The 18,955-nt window shown below is 34.2% G+C and overlaps 1 protein-coding gene across 6 annotated transcripts in view; it reads left to right on the plus strand.

Annotated features, from left to right (window-relative positions):
* The window catches only part of LOC150088934 (DNA-binding protein P3A2-like), a 74,431-nt gene that overhangs the window by 16,397 nt on the left and 39,079 nt on the right, over positions 1-18,955 (plus strand). For 5 of the 6 annotated variants that reach the window (XM_090369727.1, XM_090369731.1, XM_090369732.1 and 2 more), the window contains exons 2-3: positions 4,525-4,706; positions 14,992-15,106. In XM_090369727.1, the coding sequence (XP_090225853.1) occupies positions 4,532-4,706; positions 14,992-15,106 (290 nt within the window). In that variant the 5' untranslated portion in view covers positions 4,525-4,531. Of the gene's footprint in view, positions 1-4,318; positions 4,394-4,524; positions 4,707-14,991; positions 15,107-18,955 lie in introns of all 6 variants that reach the window. The other variant, XM_090369729.1, reaches the window with a different exon arrangement.

Genomic DNA, 18,955 nt, shown 5'->3' on the forward strand with positions numbered 1-18,955 from the left:
TCTAATTCAGACTGACTTCAGATAAATTGGCAATTCATGCATTACTATGTCTAGACAAGTCACTAAATGTGTTTTTACAAGTTACAACTTGCCACATGCAAGATACAGTTAGCTGTCAAAATTTTTTTCCCATGTTTCTTATGCACATTTTTGTAATTTACTTTCATTTACTTGGAGGCAAATTGCTGCTATGGATAAAGGGATGGTTGAGTGGGAGAAGACAGAGAGTGGTAATCAATGGACACTGCTCATCGTGGACTAATGTTGTTAGTGGAGTCCCTCAGGGTTAAGTGTTGGGTCCATTATTGTTTTCTGTATTTATAAATAATATTGATGATGGTATATCAAGCTTAATGTCCAAGTTTGCAGATGATACAAAGGTTGGCAGGGTTGTTAAGGACACTACTGATGCTATGCAGCTGCAACAGGATCTGGAAAGGTTGAGCAGATGGGCTGAGAGGTGGCAAATGAAGTTTAACATTGACAAATGTAAAGTACTACATATGGGAAACAGCAACCCCAGAGCAACGTATCAACTCTGGTACTACACTGAACGAAAAGGACCTGGGGGTAATTGTGCAGGCAGATATGAAGTTTTCTGAGCAGTTCAGACGGTCTGCAAGAGTAGCTCATAGTGTCTTGTCAATGATATACAGGAATTTTTCTAGCAGGAATAAGGAGGTGATTATCCCCTTATATAAGGCAATGGTCAGGCCACACCTTGAGTACTGTATACAGGTCTGGAGACCTCATTTTAAGAAGGATGTAGAGCTGTTGGAACGAGTACAGAGAAGGGCAACAAGATTAGTGAATGGAACAAAGGGTTGCTCTTACGAAGAAAGGCTTAAATTTTGCAAATTAGTGTCTGGAGACTAGGCACCTGTGAGGTGCTCTTACGATGAAAGGCTTAAGTTTTGCAAATTACAGTGTCTGGAGACTAGGCACGAGGTGCCTAGTCTCCAGATCTGATTGAGGTGTATAAAGCCTTGAATGGTTAGAGCATGCTCAATGCTGATGGGATTCTTCCTCTTACTTAGAATAATCACCTGAGAGGGCATAAATTCAAATTGAGGAAAGACAGATGTAGGATAGATGTGCGGAAGTTTGCCTTTAGCCAGCGGGTGGGTGGGTGGGTGGTTGGTTGGTGGAACAGACTTTCATCATTTGTTGTGAAAGTTGATAGCCTAAATTAATTTAAGACTGAGCTGGACAGGTACTTGGAACGAACGGAGGGGTGAAATGGGAGCGTGTGTTTTTTTTTTTTTTTTTTGGCTGATGCTGCATAAGCTTGCTTTCTTGCATCATATGCCTCTACTAATGCTAATGTGAAAAGGAGTCAGGGGTTAAGATTCCTTTGCCAGTGCTTTGCTGCACCCTGGGAAAATGCTCATGCCGTTGTATTTTCTGTAGCTCTTCTATAATTTAAAAATGCAAACTATCATGTATTGCATTTTTAAATCCAGAAATTCTCAAGTAAAAACTTATAATTTTTTTATATCATTATAAAGTATGTATCCATTTCTTCTTCTTTTTTTTTTTTTTCTCTTCTGCTTTTTAAGGCTTTACAAGAGTAGGGAGACTGATCTGTTCCTCCTGTTTCCTTCATGCTATGCCTAGAAAAGCTAGCCTGCTTCTGTACCTATTTAAAATAATTACTGGTTTGGACCACCAATCACAAGGAGGTTAAAACAGTGTTCCACAGCCATGGCTGTTCAAAAGGGGGGGGTGCATTAAATGTGACATGCCCAGGCACCTACACAGGGGGCTCTATATATATTTTTTAAATGGTTATAACATAGTTTAGCAAAAGAAGGGGGTTCTCTGCAAAACCAACCTTGCTCCCTGGCCTTTGATATTATTGCAGAGGTCCTGTCCACAGTCTAGTTTCTGAACTTGGCCAAGAAAAAAAGATGTATTCAACATTTTGGTCAGTTGATGCATGAAAGGACAATGCAGTATATTTGCATGTCAGGTTGATTTGTATTTTGTGCTGCCCCCCAATATTTAAGGGAACATTTTGAAAAGGTTTGAATACTAGCATTTTTCTATTTAAATGACAGGGAAAATACTATGAATAAAAAAAAAAAAAATAGAAAATACTATGATAGGTGAAATTCACATGTAGCATAATATGATTTGCTTAAACATTTTTCACTCTCCAACCATTGTTACGTAATGATTTTTCCTACAACAGCTGCCCCCCCCCATTATTCTGATCTCAATAATAAATAGTATTATAGTGATTGCAGCATTTGTATCCATCACACTTAGCAATATATAACTTTTATTGTTTAAGTTTATAACTGCAATCTTTTTTCTTTTTTAATAAAAATGAAATGAAGAAAAATTAACATTTGCTGTTGGCTTTGAACCTAGAGATGAAAAATAATGATCATCGTTGTTATCACTTATATATTCAGTCATGTTAAACAAATTGTATTATTGGTTTAACAGAATTAAGCTGAATTTGCTACAACTTATGTTTCAGTTGCCTTTTTTAAATTTCATTAATTATCCAGTTCCTGTAAAATCTTTTGAGACTTTGAAATCAGTTTACTTTCAAAGATTATTTACTCGCTTTCATTTAAAGGATTCCCATTTTGATCAGATGAAAAAATGTTACTGTTAAATAACCCAACTTGCAAAGGGGTAGCTGTTGTTGTTGTTGTTATTTGGTTTTTAGGAGCATTAGCAACTAAGGCCATATTGCTCCGGGGATATGCGGTGGTCATTCCCTGACCTTTCCGCATCCTCCGTATTTGGTGGTCACGGGCTCGAACCCCGGTCTAAGGTCTAATCAAGAAGTGTGTGCTACGCACTGCTGTTCCTGGCTACAGAGACACCAAAGGGGTAGCAAGTTTCTGATATATATCAAGGTTTTAGGTCCAGCTAGTCAAAATAATGAGCATTTAAGTACAGAGTTATACATGCTGTGTGTTTGAATCTATGGCCTACCCCAAAATATTAATTTTTTTTGTAGTCTGTCTTGTAAATTCTGACATTATATGATCATTCCATAGTATACATAAAAAAAAAAAAAATTAGGTTATCTTTCTTTTGTATGTCTTTTGTTTGTTTAATTGCGAGACATTTAATTAAAACAAATTTGATGCAAGGCAACTCTTGGCAGGGTGGGAAAAACAGATTCACCTATATTGACATCAGCCTACTAATTTATAACAATACCTTCATTTTGATAGCTCTTTGTTATAGTTGTGCATATAATTTTTTATATGACATTTAAAATAATTAATGAATGCAAGATGGATCAACAACCACAAGAAATTTCTAACAGAATGTTGGCTGTGTGTAGTGAAGGGAGTGAAAAAATACTTCTCAGATTTCACCAATAAAAGTTATGGGAACCATTTTCTTTGACCATATCTTGTGCAAGTGGCCAGGACAACTGAAAACAAATCATCCTGCTTTATGATAATGCACACCCTCACAGTTTAGATCTTTCTTCAAAAGATGTGTTGGGAAGCACTCAACTGTACATCATACAGTCCACATTTTTCACTATGTCTTCATGGTTTTGGTCCATTGAAAAAGCTAGGGACATTGAATTCTGACACTGATGTTAAAAAAAAAAAAACAGCTGATGGAAGTTTTTTGAAGGAAGAATATATAAATGAAGAATATAAATGCAGTGGGAGATGTATCTGAATGCTAAACATGTTTTAATTAACAAATCTGTTTTGCAAATATATGTGCAGTGTTTGGATATACAAATTACAAGGCGCCTCCGTAGCCAGGTGGGAAGGAGCAGCAGTGCGTAGCACACGCTTCTTGATTAGACCGGGGTTCGAGCCCGTCACCACCGAATATGGAGTATGCAGGTCATTCAGGGAATGACCACCACATATCCCGGAGCAATATGGCCTTAGTTGCTAATGCTCCTAAAAACCAAATAACAAACAAATTGCAACTAATCATTGGTCCATTATATGCTGTGTCATAGTCTGAAATAGAATACAATATTATTCTATTTCAGACTATGAAGATTTTGATGAAACAAATAAGTTTGTATTTGTTTTTATTAATATATGCTTTTTTCAGGTAAATATTTGAAAAGCTTTCATAAGTTGTTGGAGGATGCCCGTCCTTAAAGAACCGGCTTCATAATTATAGAAATAGTACCGCTATGAACATTGCCTATTTTGTAATGAATACTGACATTGCTAGTCCCCAAAATCAGAAAATTACTCTGATATATATATATATTTATTTTTTTTTTTATCAACATGCCTTATATTTTAAGTTTGCTTTTAGTTTTGTTTTCTTCCAATTTTTTGTACACTTATTCTTTTGATTGCAGAATCAGGATCATAAATTATCATTTGGTCACTTGCAGAATCAGGATCATAAATTATACATTGGATCTATACCTATGGTAAAATTAGCTTATTGCACTTCAAAAATGTTAGTCTTTCCCCCCCCCCCCCCCCACATTTATGTTATATTAAGAAATGGCCAATATTTTTCCAGACTGGACTGATATTTATATTATATACTTGTTTATAGAGGAGGTATGTGTTCATCCTCGGAACTGCACGTCGAAGTACCAGTTGTCAGTTCAAGTATCATCACTGTAGATGATATGAGTGATTCTCCTTCCTCACCTGGGAGTGCATCTTTTGACGATTCAGATCTTTTATCCTCAGCTGGAGTTCTGGATGATGTTACAGCGCAGTTGGCTGCTGCCGGTAAATTAAAATTTCTGTTCCAGTTTTTACCACTTTACTTTATTTTAAATATTTTTTTATATTGATTATGTCTCTTTTTGAATATGAGCCAGGAAAGCTCTGAACCTGTCATTAAATAATACAGTACAGCTATGGTAGAATTTGCATTATGTAGCATAGGTAAAGAAAGATGCAGTCTTATGAAAAAAAATTGATCTCTCAAATTATAAAGATTTCATGGTGAGTTGCCTTATGTTGCTCTACTAATAAGTAACACCTCTCTAAAAAGAAAAGTATAATGCGTGCGTGCTACTATCCCCTCTGTCAATGGCCACTTCGGTGCTTGTCACCTCCTTCATTGGGAAGCTTTATCTATGCTATATGACTAGGATGAAAATTCTACCAGAGCTGTATGGTAGGGTTTGTGGTATTATTTACAGACAGGTTCGGAGCTTTCCTAGCTCATCTGAAAAATTACTGTTGACACTTTTTGGCATTTCTCATCTTCTAAGTTTATATGATCACTGGGTTGTCATATGCTGCATTTGAGTGCCTGGCCTCCCACTGATGAGGTGTCAACAAGCACCAAAACAGCCATCTTGGGGGATGGTACTGCACACTAATAAGTAACTTACTTCTCTTTATAGAGAAATGCTCTTATTAGTAGTGCAACATAAGGCAGCTTGTCATGGTAGCCTTACAATTTGAGAGTGATGCCTTTTCATAATACTATGCATCTTTTTTACATGTGCTAGATAACAAGAATGAAACTGCTACCAGAGCTATACAGTTAATCATGAAATTATCAAAAATTGGTCTTCTTAATAATAAATAAATACATTTTTCTTGCACAGTAAATAATTATGTTGTTCATTTATTGTTTTCAGTATGATGAAAGATGATTTTAATTAAATTATTTATGTATAATTCAATATAGAGATTTATGTGTAATTTTAAAAATTGAATATAGTTAGTTAACTGGTCACAGATATTATTTGCATTAAAAGCATCTCCAGGTAATTCTTCATTGTGGTGAAGAAAGTTAGTTAGCTTCAGTTCTTCTAAAACTCAGTCCTGTGTTATTTCATTAAAAGAAGAGTGTTGTTCTCATGGTCATCTTTCATAACACTTAGATTTCTAGGCAAGATCACATATCTTTAGTGGAGATTACTTGAATTCTAATCTCCTTGATATAAGCACATTACAAATATTGCTTCTTTTGCTTAAAAAAAACTGTCGTTTCTTTTTCACTCAGCAGTACTATTCCTCCAAACAACTACTGACTATTTATTCCTTCTGTTTTTTTTTTCTTTGGACTAACCTTTCCTCACATGCAGCATTCTCCCCAGAAAATTTTGCCAGCCAGGTGGCATTATGAAGTAGCCAGGTGGGGAAGTGTAATACTTTGCAATATTATAAAATTTTATGTTATTTATAAATGTGACTTAAGCAATCCAGAGCAAAAATTAATTGCATGATTTAACATTATATGCTCCTGTCACATTGACCTCGATCGCATAGTATGTTTGAATTAATATTGATAGAGATCAGTGAGCAGTATATACGGTACCACGAGAATTGTTTAAATTTTAGCTGGGCGGTCAGTTAAATTCATCGGGCAGTGCACCCGTTTGATAGGTTCTGGGGAGAACACTGACGTGTATTTCCTGAAACTTAAAATCTACAGAAATTCAAGTCTCAACATGATAATGTCAACAAGTATCTTCTTTCTTAAACCCCACACAAGTACTGAAGTACATTTGTGTTTGGAATTATCATTTAAAAAAATAATGGACAACTTATATAAAGCATTATGAATTAAGAAAAAAAAAAAAAGAGTAAATTTCATTCTTGTTACTTCCATATAATAACAACTGACTTGGTGATATGATGCATAAAAACTTCACTGGTAAGTTGAATTCTGCAAGTCAGCTTGCTTGGTTTTTTCACAGACACATCACAGTTTTTTTTGTTTCCCCCCCCCCATATGGCTTGTTCTTTGAATTTTTATTTGTATAGTCCCTTGACTTAACTTTCCGTAAATAGAGGTTTTCTTTATATGATTTAATGAACTCTGTACTAATATGTCTGAGTGCACATATTTTTAGAGGCCTTAAAGCAATGCCATGGCGCCTCTGGATCAGCAGCAATCGTGTTGGTCCAGGATTTTAGGGCAGCTTTGTAAATCTAGCCTTGTCTGTAATAAAAATTCTGAACATTTTTAATATCAATATGCAAAACTAGAGACAAAACATGAACTGTGCATTACATGTAGATTATTTTCATAATGATTTAAGTTACTTTTTTTTTTTTCTTTTTTTGTTTTTTTTATAGATGAAATAATTTCATCATTAAATACTAATCCACATCAGACAGAAATTTAATATGAAGACAGTAGGTACGTTATGATGAATTTCAAAATATAAGAGCAATGAAGTACTATTTGTAAATTATAAAGATCTACTCGTACCTTTTGATAGGAAAATTCTTCAGCCCGACGCTCACATCAAATTGCTCCAATTAAGACAAGGCGCACTATAGCCAGTGTAGTTTATGTGCCATTAAACACACACACACACACACACACACACACACACACCAATTAATACATTATGTGAAAGAACTAAATTTATAACATGATATTACTTTAAAATATTGTTAATATATACGGGTTTCTTAAAAACTAATCATGTATTCAATTTCCATTATCTACTCACTGCCAAAAGGAAGAGCAAAGCGTAGCCGATGTATGCTGGATATCATCATTCTCTTCTTTTCTTGGTGATTCCCTTCTACTCTCTCAGGGTATTTCAGAAATTTTTTTTTTTTTTTTGGCTGGTGCAGCATAAGCCTCAGGCTTCTTTGCACCATATGGCTAATAATAATAATAATAATAACATCAACCCACCCAAAACTAAACCAACCAGCAATATCAGACTGGAAATCGAAAACAATTGTCAAAATTACTTAAAATATTTTTGACTAAACTTCTTTATAAGGGACTACGTTATTTCCGTATGATCCCTGCTCACAAGAAGTAAAGTGACACACTTGACAATATCCACTCTCTTATATAATAAGATTCAATTAAAATTAGTGCTCCGCGATGAGATTATTTTTGTTAACCAATGCAAATAGTGCTATTTACTCGTGCAGTCCATGAGTCCGAAATAGTGTATGGTCTATGTACATTTATAGAATTAGGGTTTAACTTCATTTGTGTTTCGGCTATTAAGAGCTTTGTATATTCGTGTGGTGTATTAATTACTCTTGCCTCATTAAAAAGAAAAACATGGTTCTCATGGATAGGTTCAGACCACCTATCCTTTTTGCCCTTACAGATGCCTGGTGTTGTTGAATTCGCATCAGAAGATAATTTTGGGTAGATCCAATGTAAAAAGAGTTACATTCCCCACACGCAATGTTATAGACTATGTTGGTTTGTTCCATGCTATCAATTGTAGTTGTCTTCTTCACCTTCAATACTGTGTGGAGTTTACTTATGGGCTGTGCAACAATTTTAAATTCCCTGTTTTTAAAAATATTAATAAATTGTTTATACCACTGTTGTACATAAGGAACTTTAATAAAGTATTTTTGTGTAGTGTTCTCATTAAGTGAAACTGATACTGATTTTTGTTTTGCCTGTCATTGAATACTCTCAATTATACCTAATGTATATTCCTGTTCAAAAATGTAAAAATTTTCCTGTGTTTGTTGGTTTAACTTTGTTAACAAGAGTCAACGAAAACATACATTTCAAAATATACTGCAAACCAACAAACACAGGAAAATTTTTGCATTATTCGAGTTATCACCCTTTTACTTATAAAAGAAGTATCATTTTCAACCAATTTTATAATGCATACAGATATGGTTCTACACAGAAATCTCTTAATGATGAACTTAGGGAACTCCCTACAAGATTTTTGAACAGGGGATATACATTAGGTATAATTGAGAGTATTCAGAGACAGGCGAAACTAAAATCAGAATTGGTTTCACTTAGTGAGAACACTACACAAAAATACTTTATTAAAGTTCCTTATGTACAACAGTGGTATAAACAATTTATTAATATTTTTTAAAAACATGGAATTTAAAATTGTTGCACAGTCCGTAAGTAAACTCCACACAGTATTGAAGATGAGGAAGACAACTACAATTGTTAGCATGGAATGAACCAACATAGTCTATAACAGGGGTGGACAATCGTTTTTGAATAAAAGGCCATATTCATTTTCGGAAATAGTGGAAAGGCCGCACCGATCCTTCGAACCACTACTTACGAAGTAAAACATACTTAATTATCAGTGTTAAATTTTATTACATATTTACAATATTCTCATCATAATACATCCACCTACATTTTATATGAACACAAAATTTTAAAAAAATATAATTACAATAAAGATAATAAATTATTTTATAAATTGTTATTCAAATGAAAATTTATAGCAATTATTTAACATTCTCTCTGTGTATTATACAAGAATAATTAGAAAAAACTGTACTATTGTAAAAAATAATTTAATATGAGTTAACTAATGAGTTGAAGATTTGATGCTTTGGTGGTTTACCGCAGAGACAAAAGATGTCTCTGCTGAAACCACTTCGATTTCACATTTTTAATGAGCTAAACTCATCAGAATGCATTGGTTTCAGCCAAAACATCATTTTTGATAATTAACTAATGAGATTTTTGGGTTTGTTTTTTATTAGATAACAACTGGATATTAGGCTCCATCTTAGTTGTACGCAACTTGAGTTGGTCTTCTAAATGAATATCAGATATCTGAGTCCTTAAAAAAAAAAGATTTAATTTGTATAAGGTATGAAAAAGTTAATTCGCAACAATACGTAGTTGCAAAGACAGCAGTCGACGAGCATGTTGACGTAAACATGGGTATTCAACTGCATTTTTCCATATTTCAATAGGATATTTTTTTGTATCAAAAAAAGTCTTTATCATATTATCTTCTCCTAATTCAATTAATTCCATCTGTAGTTCCGTGGGTGCCGTCAGGATATCAACTAAATATGGCCCATACGCCAATTTCATTTCTAAAGTATGTTCTTCGAAATCAGAAAATCTATCACTGTATTCTTCAATCAGCGTGTCTAATATGGTTATGTAGTCTTTGAAAGTGTCACATACAACATTTCTGCTCCTTTAACATATTTTTTAAATGAGGGAAATGTTCCCCAGATATTTCTGATTTAGAGAAAAAAGTTTTGTAAAAAATTAATTTTTTTCGAAATACCTGAATTTTTTGCCACATGTCATATATGTCTGGTTTTTCCCTGCAAATAAACATTTAATTCATTTTGCTTTTCCATAATATCACACAAAAACGCAGCATTTCTACAAAATTCTTCATCTAATAAATCACATTCTTGTTGTTGTTCCTCGTAAAAAATTTTTTAATTTGTTCTCGCAAAGCAAACACTAAAATTTGTCCTTTTGATAATCAACGCACTTTACAATAATATGGCAAGTCGACATTATATGTCTCATCATCCAATATAAGCATGCTTTGAAATTAGGGCGCCTCCGTAGCCAGGTGGGAAGGAGCAGCAGTGCATAGCACATGTTTCTTGATTAGACCGGGGTTCGAGCCCATCACCACCAAATACGGAGGACGTGGAAAGGTCAGGGAATGATCACCGCATATCCTGGAGCAAATATGGCCTTAGTTGCTAATGCTCCTAAAAACCAAATAACTAACTAACTAACTAGCTTCGAAATTGGCGATGTCTTAAAGCATTTACTCGAATAAAGTTAACAATTGCAATAATTTTGCCCAAAGTATTGCTCAATGTGGAGGATTTAGCGCAAAGGTTTTGTTGGTGTAATATACAGTGGAACGAAATTAACTTTTCTAAATTGGGCTTTTCTTTTTTTAACAATGAAACAAATCCTTCTCATAGAAGGTGCACCGTCCGTGCATACATTCACCAGGTTACCAAGGTTTAGTCCTCTCTCAAGACACATTTCTTTAAAGTTGTTAAAAATATCAATTCCACGAGTCCTTCCAATGAGCGTACCCAAAGCCAGTAGTTCCTCGTAACAATGAAAATCTTCAGTTTATAGCACGAATAAAATATAATATTTGAGCAGAGTCATTTTTATCAGTGGTTTCATCTAACGCTATTGAAAAATATACATCTTTAGAGTGAATTATTGCCTGAAGTTCTACATTCTGAGCTAATTCATGTTGTCTATTAGTTATAGTTTTTCTTGAGAGAGGTATTTGTCAACTTTTTCCAGATTTAAACATCCTACTGCTTCAACAATACATTCTTTTATCATTTCGATGTCACTAAATGGTTTGCCTTTTTTCCAAGTACATGTGCTATTTTGTATGTAACGTCGGTTGCAGAAGTTCCTTGCTTAATAAAAGCACCAAAAGCCTTTTCCTGGTGCTGTTTTTCTTTCTTCATTTTTTGAAGTGCAGATTTACGAGCTTCTCCTAATTTTACATATTTATGGTCCTTGTGAGATAGATAATGTTGATTTGCATTTGCTGTATTACATATCAAACAAACCATTTTGTCTTTTACAGAAATAAGAAAATACTGCATCTCTCAATCTTCTTTAAATGTTCTGTTTTCTTCATTCAACTTCCTTTTAACTTTTTTGGACATGATGGGCAATCTAAAAATTAAGCAATTGTGAAATCAAACATAAGACATTACAGGATTACAAAATTCAAGACAAGAATACATACGGTTGTCAAAATATTCACAGTTACAAATATGCACATAAAAGCAACAGATAAAAAAATTACGATGTCACAATTTAAATTTTAAAATAAAAAACTATTTTCATCAAATTATTAACTCTGTTAAAATATTTTTTTTATTTTAACAAACTTAACAGAGGATTAGAATTTTTCTTTTATTAAGTAGCTTTCATTTTTTATCATTTGTGGTACATAAAAACGATTTTTAAATAAATAGAAAAAGTTAAACATGATATATTTTACTTTTTAGATAAAAAAAATTGTATTTAACTTTTTTAATTATCTGAATAATGTTTCTATATTGTGAAAAAAAAATATAAAGCTTTTTATTATTAAAACGTTTTGAATATTTAATTTTAAAAAATATGTTTAAAAGTAGTAGGATTATTTAATGATTTTATTTCATCTTTGTGTGACAAAGGCCGCACATAAGATCTTAGAATGCCGCGGGTTGCCCACCCCTGGTCTATAACATTGCATGTTGGGAATGTAACTCTTTTTACATTGGATCTACCCAAAATTATCTTTTGGTGCGAATTCAACAACACCAGGCATCTGTGAGGGCAAAAAAGATAGGTGGTCTGAACTGCCATCCATGAGAACCATGTTTTTCTTTTTAATGAGGCAAGAGTAATTAATACACAACAGGAATATACAAAGCTCTTAATAGCCGAAACACAAATGAAGTTAAACTCTAATTCTATTTAAATGTACATAGACCATATACACTATTTCGAACTCATGGACCGCATGAGTAAATAGCACTATTTACATTGGTTAACAAAAATAATCTCATCACAGAGCTAATTTTAATTGAATCTTATTATATAAGAGAGTGGATATTGTTAAGTGTGTCACTTTACTTCTTGTGAGCACGGATCATACGGAAATAACCTAGTCCCTTGTAAAGAAGTTTAGTCAAAAATATTTTAAGTAATTTTGACAATTGTTTTCAATTTCCAGTCTGATATTGCTGGTTGGTTTAGTTTTGGGTGGGTTAATGTACATCGGCTATGCTTTGCTCTTCCTTTTGGCAGTGAGTAGATAATGGAAATTGAATACATGGTTAGTTTTTAAGAAACTCGTATATATTAACAATATTTTATAGCATAATATCGTGTTATAAATTTAATCCTTTCACGTAATGTATTAATTGGAGCAATTTGATGTAAGTGTTGGGCTGAAGAATTTTCCTATTAAAAGGGATGAGTAGATGGTTATGATTAATATGAAACACAGAAACAGCAGCTCACAATGCATTTAACAACCTTTGTCATTATTAAATGGGCCATATAGCAGCGGTTATAAAGAACCAATTGTCCTTTTTGATGAAAATACAGAATCTTGTAGCAGACAAAAAAAAAAAAAAAAAAAAGACTGATATCTTTCAAGCAGAAGAACATTGGCAATTATTTTAAAACTGTATAAGCATGTACAGTACATAATGTGTAACTAATAAACGCAAATTACCCTAATTTTCTCATTAAATATTTCCTGCTTCCATTTTATGTGTAGACAAAGTGCATTTAAAATTGATTAATTGAAAAAATTTATTGTCCAAAATACCTTTTGCCCCAGTTGTTTCGGATAATAGTATTTTGTTTTGTGTGTATATACACACACATATTACTGTAAAAGCTCAAAATCTGGTAAATCCTAGAATTTACCATTTTACTTTGGTATAAGCCTGAAGTATCAAAAAAAGGTTCCACATCAGTGGCTCATTCACTTTTCCTATTTTTAAACAAGGGCATGGGGGATATATCTCCTATCTCCACAAGGTTGTCTGGGTAACATATTCACTATATTTTTTGGATAGGAGATATAATAGTGATAGTATTCGGCATATAGTGGAAGGAAGCCACAGGCTTGTGCTGCACTGGCAAAAAAAAAAAAAAATATTCAAGTAGATAAGGAAATGCAAATTATATGCTTCCCTCTTCACACAGGTAAATATCCAGTTGGCCTTTAAATTTATTCAAACTGTTAGCCTCAACTACCTGCGAGGGCAACTTGTTCCAGCTATCAATGACTCGCTGGCTAAGAGAAAACTTCCTATAATCTAAACTAAACCTTGGTCCTGTAATTTTCCCCAATGCTTTTATTTAAAAAGTAGAATAAGGAATGAAGCAGAAAATTATCATTCTCCCCTTTTCACACTGTCACCAACAATCTTTCTGGGCAAAGGGCATATACCCTCCCTGTGCCTTTGTTTAAAAAAATCAGAAAGGTGATGACCAAACAGTGTGTAAAGGGAAGAAATGAAATTGATTTTTATCAAGGAATGGTGTAGTATATATCTGCTATCCCCGCAAATATTCACTCTATTTTGATTGTCTAATATATAGTACTTCAGTCACATAATGAAAAAAGAATTTTCAAAATTTAACTTTTGCTAACAGAAACTGTTAAATACTGTATTATGATATCAGAGCAGTAAAAGCCTGAAATAAATTTAACTATGTTGATAAGTTTATTGTATCAGAGTATAAAAGTTGAAATAAACTGAACATTTTGGGCCTTTCACTTTTTAATAAGCCCCTTTTGGGCTTATTAAAGGGAAATTAATATGAATTGTTTTTATTTTAGAAATTAAAGGAATCCAGTTAAGGTTTGAGTCATTTTTGATGTGGAACAGGTCATTTGTTCCCCATTGCACCATATGGCTAATTATAATAATAATAATAATAATTAAGATTGGCCCATTTTAGGATTGGATACCAGTGACTGGTTGATTAGACAATTATTAATAGCGGTTTCTTCATTAAGGTGGAATTAATCAAATCTCTTCAGGTCATCAGCATAGGAAATGGGTTATGTTTTTTTTTTTTTTTTTTTTGGGCAGGGGAAGCATAACTGCAAAGCAGAAGAGGTTCCACTTTGTGGTATGCTAGCTGAAATATTTTTAAAAGAGTCAACTATTATTAAATGTATTTCATAATACAGTATTGTAGTGTATAACAATTAATTTATTTATTTGGCAAAAATAGAATGCAAAATCATGATGTGGGATTACAGTCAGTCTCTTGACTACAAGCATATCACTACTGAAAAGAATATTTGTACTACAGGTTTAATATCTGGTAGTGATGTGTTTATATATTCTGCAAAATAAATCATGGAGTATTAAGAGAGAACAAGATACAGAAAAGTAATATTAATCGTATATAAATCTGTCACTCTCATACACAGAAAATCAGCAAATGCATGAATTTTTTATGTTAAATATTTGTAATCAAGTAAGGGTGGACTATAATTTTATTTAAATGCTAGATTGCTATATTGGTATTTCATGGTATCAGTTGTCTAAAATTTGGGTTAGAGCAAATTTATGAACTACTTTTTCTTCAGATTGGATTTAGATTGTTACTAATTTTAATAACACAAAAAAAAAAAAAATTAGTTAATGTTTGTTATTTGGTTTTTAGGAGCATTAGCAACTAAGGCCATATTAAATGCATAAACTACTGAAAAATAACAATATTTTTTTTTATATTTATAAAATTTAACTTGATCCTCTATTTTTATTCAGTGTAACTTCAATAAGTATTCTTTAATAGGACCAGTAGGTGTGGCTGCAGCAGCAGCAATTGCAACAGCAAAGAAACGAAAAAGACCTCATTCTTTTGAAACAAATCCTTCCATCAGAAAACGCCAACAAACAAGATTATTAAGGTAAATACATTCTGTCTGTTGATAATGCTGCCAAGGTTATACTAATATTTTTATTATGCTTACTTTATACAGCGAAGGATAAGAAAGAAACATTGATGCTTGTGCCATCCTTACTAGAGTACTAAAATAGTTGATTTTTATTATTAAATAGAACAAATTCGGCCATTTGTTTTATTGTTAACGTGCGTATGCATTGAATGATTAGTTCAGGGATGTGCGTGCACGCATGCACACACACACACACACACACGCGCGCGCGCGCACACACACACACACAGTTTGCAGTGATCAGGAAAGATAAATTGTGTTTTTTGTTGGGGTGAGGTGTATTATTCAAATGTCAAAAATCTTAAAAGTTTGTAAGAAAGTCTTTCTCTTTCACCTCCCCCCTCCCAAGATTTAGCAATCTGAATAACTTGGCATGTGCAATACTAAAAGAGTTTTAAGTGCAACAAAGGACTTAATGTGCATTTATCTTTCTTGGCCCTACAGTTTGATTGAATATACATGACCAAATCAGATGTTGACTGTATATATTCATACATATGTTTACATGAAGACAGTCATAAGAACTGCAACCATCAGCTGTTTCAAAAATATATATTATTCCACTTGTCTCATGTCCTTGTAATGTTCTAATAATGTGGAAGTTTGTTATTAAGAAGTTATAGGTTTTAACAATAATTTCACATAGAAATAGGATAGTTTAGTTATTGGGATAAGATAATGGTTTTAAATTTCAAACTGTATAGTTCATTGAATAATTTCCTTTTTTTCTAAAAGCTCATCTACTTCCTAAGGAATTTTTTCCCTTTCCAGAAAGAATGTAGACTGTTGAGAGAATTTAAGGATCTAATGTAATTTTTGTTGGAAAAGACAGTGGTCCTCTTGGCTTTTCTCTATTTGCTGTATATTATGGAAATTGCAAGAAAGACTTAACCCAATAGTCTTCATTCCATCTTGTGGCCCCAGTTTAGTTTGTATCCTCTCTTATCAATCAGAACTGAGCTTGGCCAACTTTAATATATAGCATTGAAAAGGCCACATGTGTTGTACGTATGACAAGGAAATCATTTGAATATTCTGTATAGCCCTTAGATATCCAGGCGCCTCCATAGCCAGGTGGGAAGGAGCAGCAATGTGTAGCACACGCTTCTTGATTAGACCGGGGTTCGAGCCCGTCACCACCAAATACCGAGGATTTGGAAAGGTCAGGGAATGACCATTGCATATCCCGGAGCAATATGGCCTTAGCTGCTAATGCTCCTAAAAACCAAATAGCAAACAACAACAAACCTGAGATACCCCTCCCCATGACTTACTAATAATGCCTTTCTATCTAGGCATTATAGAGCAAATTGTGAACAATTTTAGATTGTATAGTATGCACTTTAAAATTTCCCACCATAGGAAGCTGTACACTGGTAGTATTGAAGATTAAGACACCCATTCCAGTTAAATTTGGAAGAGGTTGCCCATGAGGTCCATTGCTCAGATGAGGCATGTTGCATTGGCTAGATAGAAATGATGATTAAAGAATATATTAATGATATTGTGATCATATTAGGGCAACTGACTTTGGGAGGTCTGCTGTTGTGCAACATTTTTGGAGAAGGATACTGGATCTGCCTAGATGGAAGCCAGGTGAATGCAGTTGGGGATGTTGCATTCACCTATCCTCTGAACCTATATTTTCAGGTGGGATAAGTGCTTGTGCATTTGGCCCTGGGTGCCAAGCGATTGTGATCGAGCATTCTCTCTGTGCTTAAAGTGCAATTGTATAAAAGCGATTTATAGTTCTTTTAAGTTCCTGTCCTTAAGAAATTTATTTATTTAATATCAGCTTCTGTTACAAAAGTACTTGTACAGAGCAAGAAAGAAAAGCTACCTTTCTTTATTTTTCATATTTCTATTACTAACACTTACTATTTTACGCTTGGTCACACCAGGCACTGTTCCTGCTTCCCTGTGGCAGGGCCGGAAACCTTGGCAGAACAGCTAATCTGCCATGGGCGAAAAGGAGCAATCATGGAACATAATGTGTTTCCTCCTCTAGAGCCAACAAGCTCTCAGCCAGACATAGAAACCGAACATGACACGTCACAACCCAAGAGGTTTAAAACCAACTTCTCGGCAACGGATTTCCCTACATTTCTCATAATGCACTCTCTTACCGATCAGCCTCTGACTAAACTGTTTCCGTTTCTTATCCAGAAACACCTGGAAAGTCTGGCAGGATCTCCTAAGACAGTCAAGAGACTGCAATCAGGGGACCTACTAGTCGAAACAAACAGCCGGAAACATTCAGAGCATCTACTGAAAATTACAAATTTTTTTGGAATTCCAGTTAAAGTTTCTCCCCGTGGAACCCTAAACACATCTAAGGGAGTTATATCCAGCTGGGACCTAATGAATGTCTCAGAGGAGGAGATAAGTCAAGAGCTTCAGGAGTAAAATGTAATTGCAGTGAAAAGAATCGTGATTAAAAAGGACAATACACTCATACCTACAAGGAATATTATTCTCACTTTTAATACCCCAAACCTACCTTTGTCCATAAAAGCAGGTTATCTTCTTTGTCGCATTCGACCGTACATTCCTAATCCCTTGAGATGTTATAAATGCCAAAAGTATGGCCACTCTCAAACAGCATGTAGAGGAAACCCAGTTTGTCCCAACTGTGGGTCCTTCGATCATACTCAAAATGTTTGTTCAGCAACAGAAATGATCTGCCCTAACTGTAAAGGCAACCATCCTGCTTATTCTAGGACATGCGACAGGTGAAAAACTGGAAAGAAAATTGTGAAGTATAAAATTGAAAATAAAGTAAGCTTTCAAGAAGCGAGAAAATTAATTGCTCCCAGTATTACTAAACGTACATATGCCAGTGTTGCACAAAAATATCAATCAGTGGCCACCCAGACTGATGTTACAGTCCCTTCAAACACGTCAATCTCTGATTGGGCACGAACTGTTCTCTCCCAGCAACAGTCCAATATCCCCAAACAGTTGGCAAGCAGTACTGCTCTTACAGTACCAGCAAATTCTCCTCCTCTTCCTCCAATGAATGCTGCTGCATCAAATAATCGAGGCTCAAACATAAAAACGAATATTCAGGACACATCCATGGATACAATTGACTCGTCCAGACAGGAAGACCCAGTCTTAGAAATACATGTGGAAGAAGATATGGACACAGGTCGGCCATTCTTCTTCAAAAAAGACAAACTGAAACCTGAACACTATAAACCAGTAACGTCAAAAAAACAGTCAGATCCAGCTTCTTTTACTAAACACCAATAGTGCTTTATATTCTTCAATGGAATTGTAGAGGATTTCGTAGCAACTTTAATGATATTCAAGACTTAATTAACTGCTACTCTCCAATTGGTTTCTGTATACAGGAAACCTATCTAACTTCTCAAATTTCTGCCAGCACAAAGAACTATTCTATCTATCAACGTGATCGTAATACTTCAACTTTTGCCCATGGGGGTGTGGCCATCTTGGTCAACTCAAAGATCCCAAGAAAATTGTTTTGAAAACTGAAATTGAAGTTGTTGCTGTATGTTTGATAACCCAAATTGAGTTAACATTAGTATCAATTTATCTCCCACAAAGTCATACCTTCTCTTACCAAGATCTAGAAAACCTGCTAATACAGCTACCTTCCCCTGTCTGTCTCTTGGGGGATTTCAATGGCCACCACCCCTTATGGGGATCTACTAAATTGGATAGGCATGGCCGACTGATTGAAACCTTCGTAGATAAGCAAAACCTTACCATTCTTAATACTGGTGCACCTACTCACATAAATTACCATCTGGACAAACTTCTGCAATCGATCTC

Source organism: Mastigoproctus giganteus, chromosome 3 (genome assembly GCF_048544385.1).
Source record: "Mastigoproctus giganteus isolate SK-2022 chromosome 3, ASM4854438v1, whole genome shotgun sequence".
NCBI lineage: Eukaryota > Metazoa > Arthropoda > Arachnida > Uropygi > Thelyphonidae > Mastigoproctus > Mastigoproctus giganteus.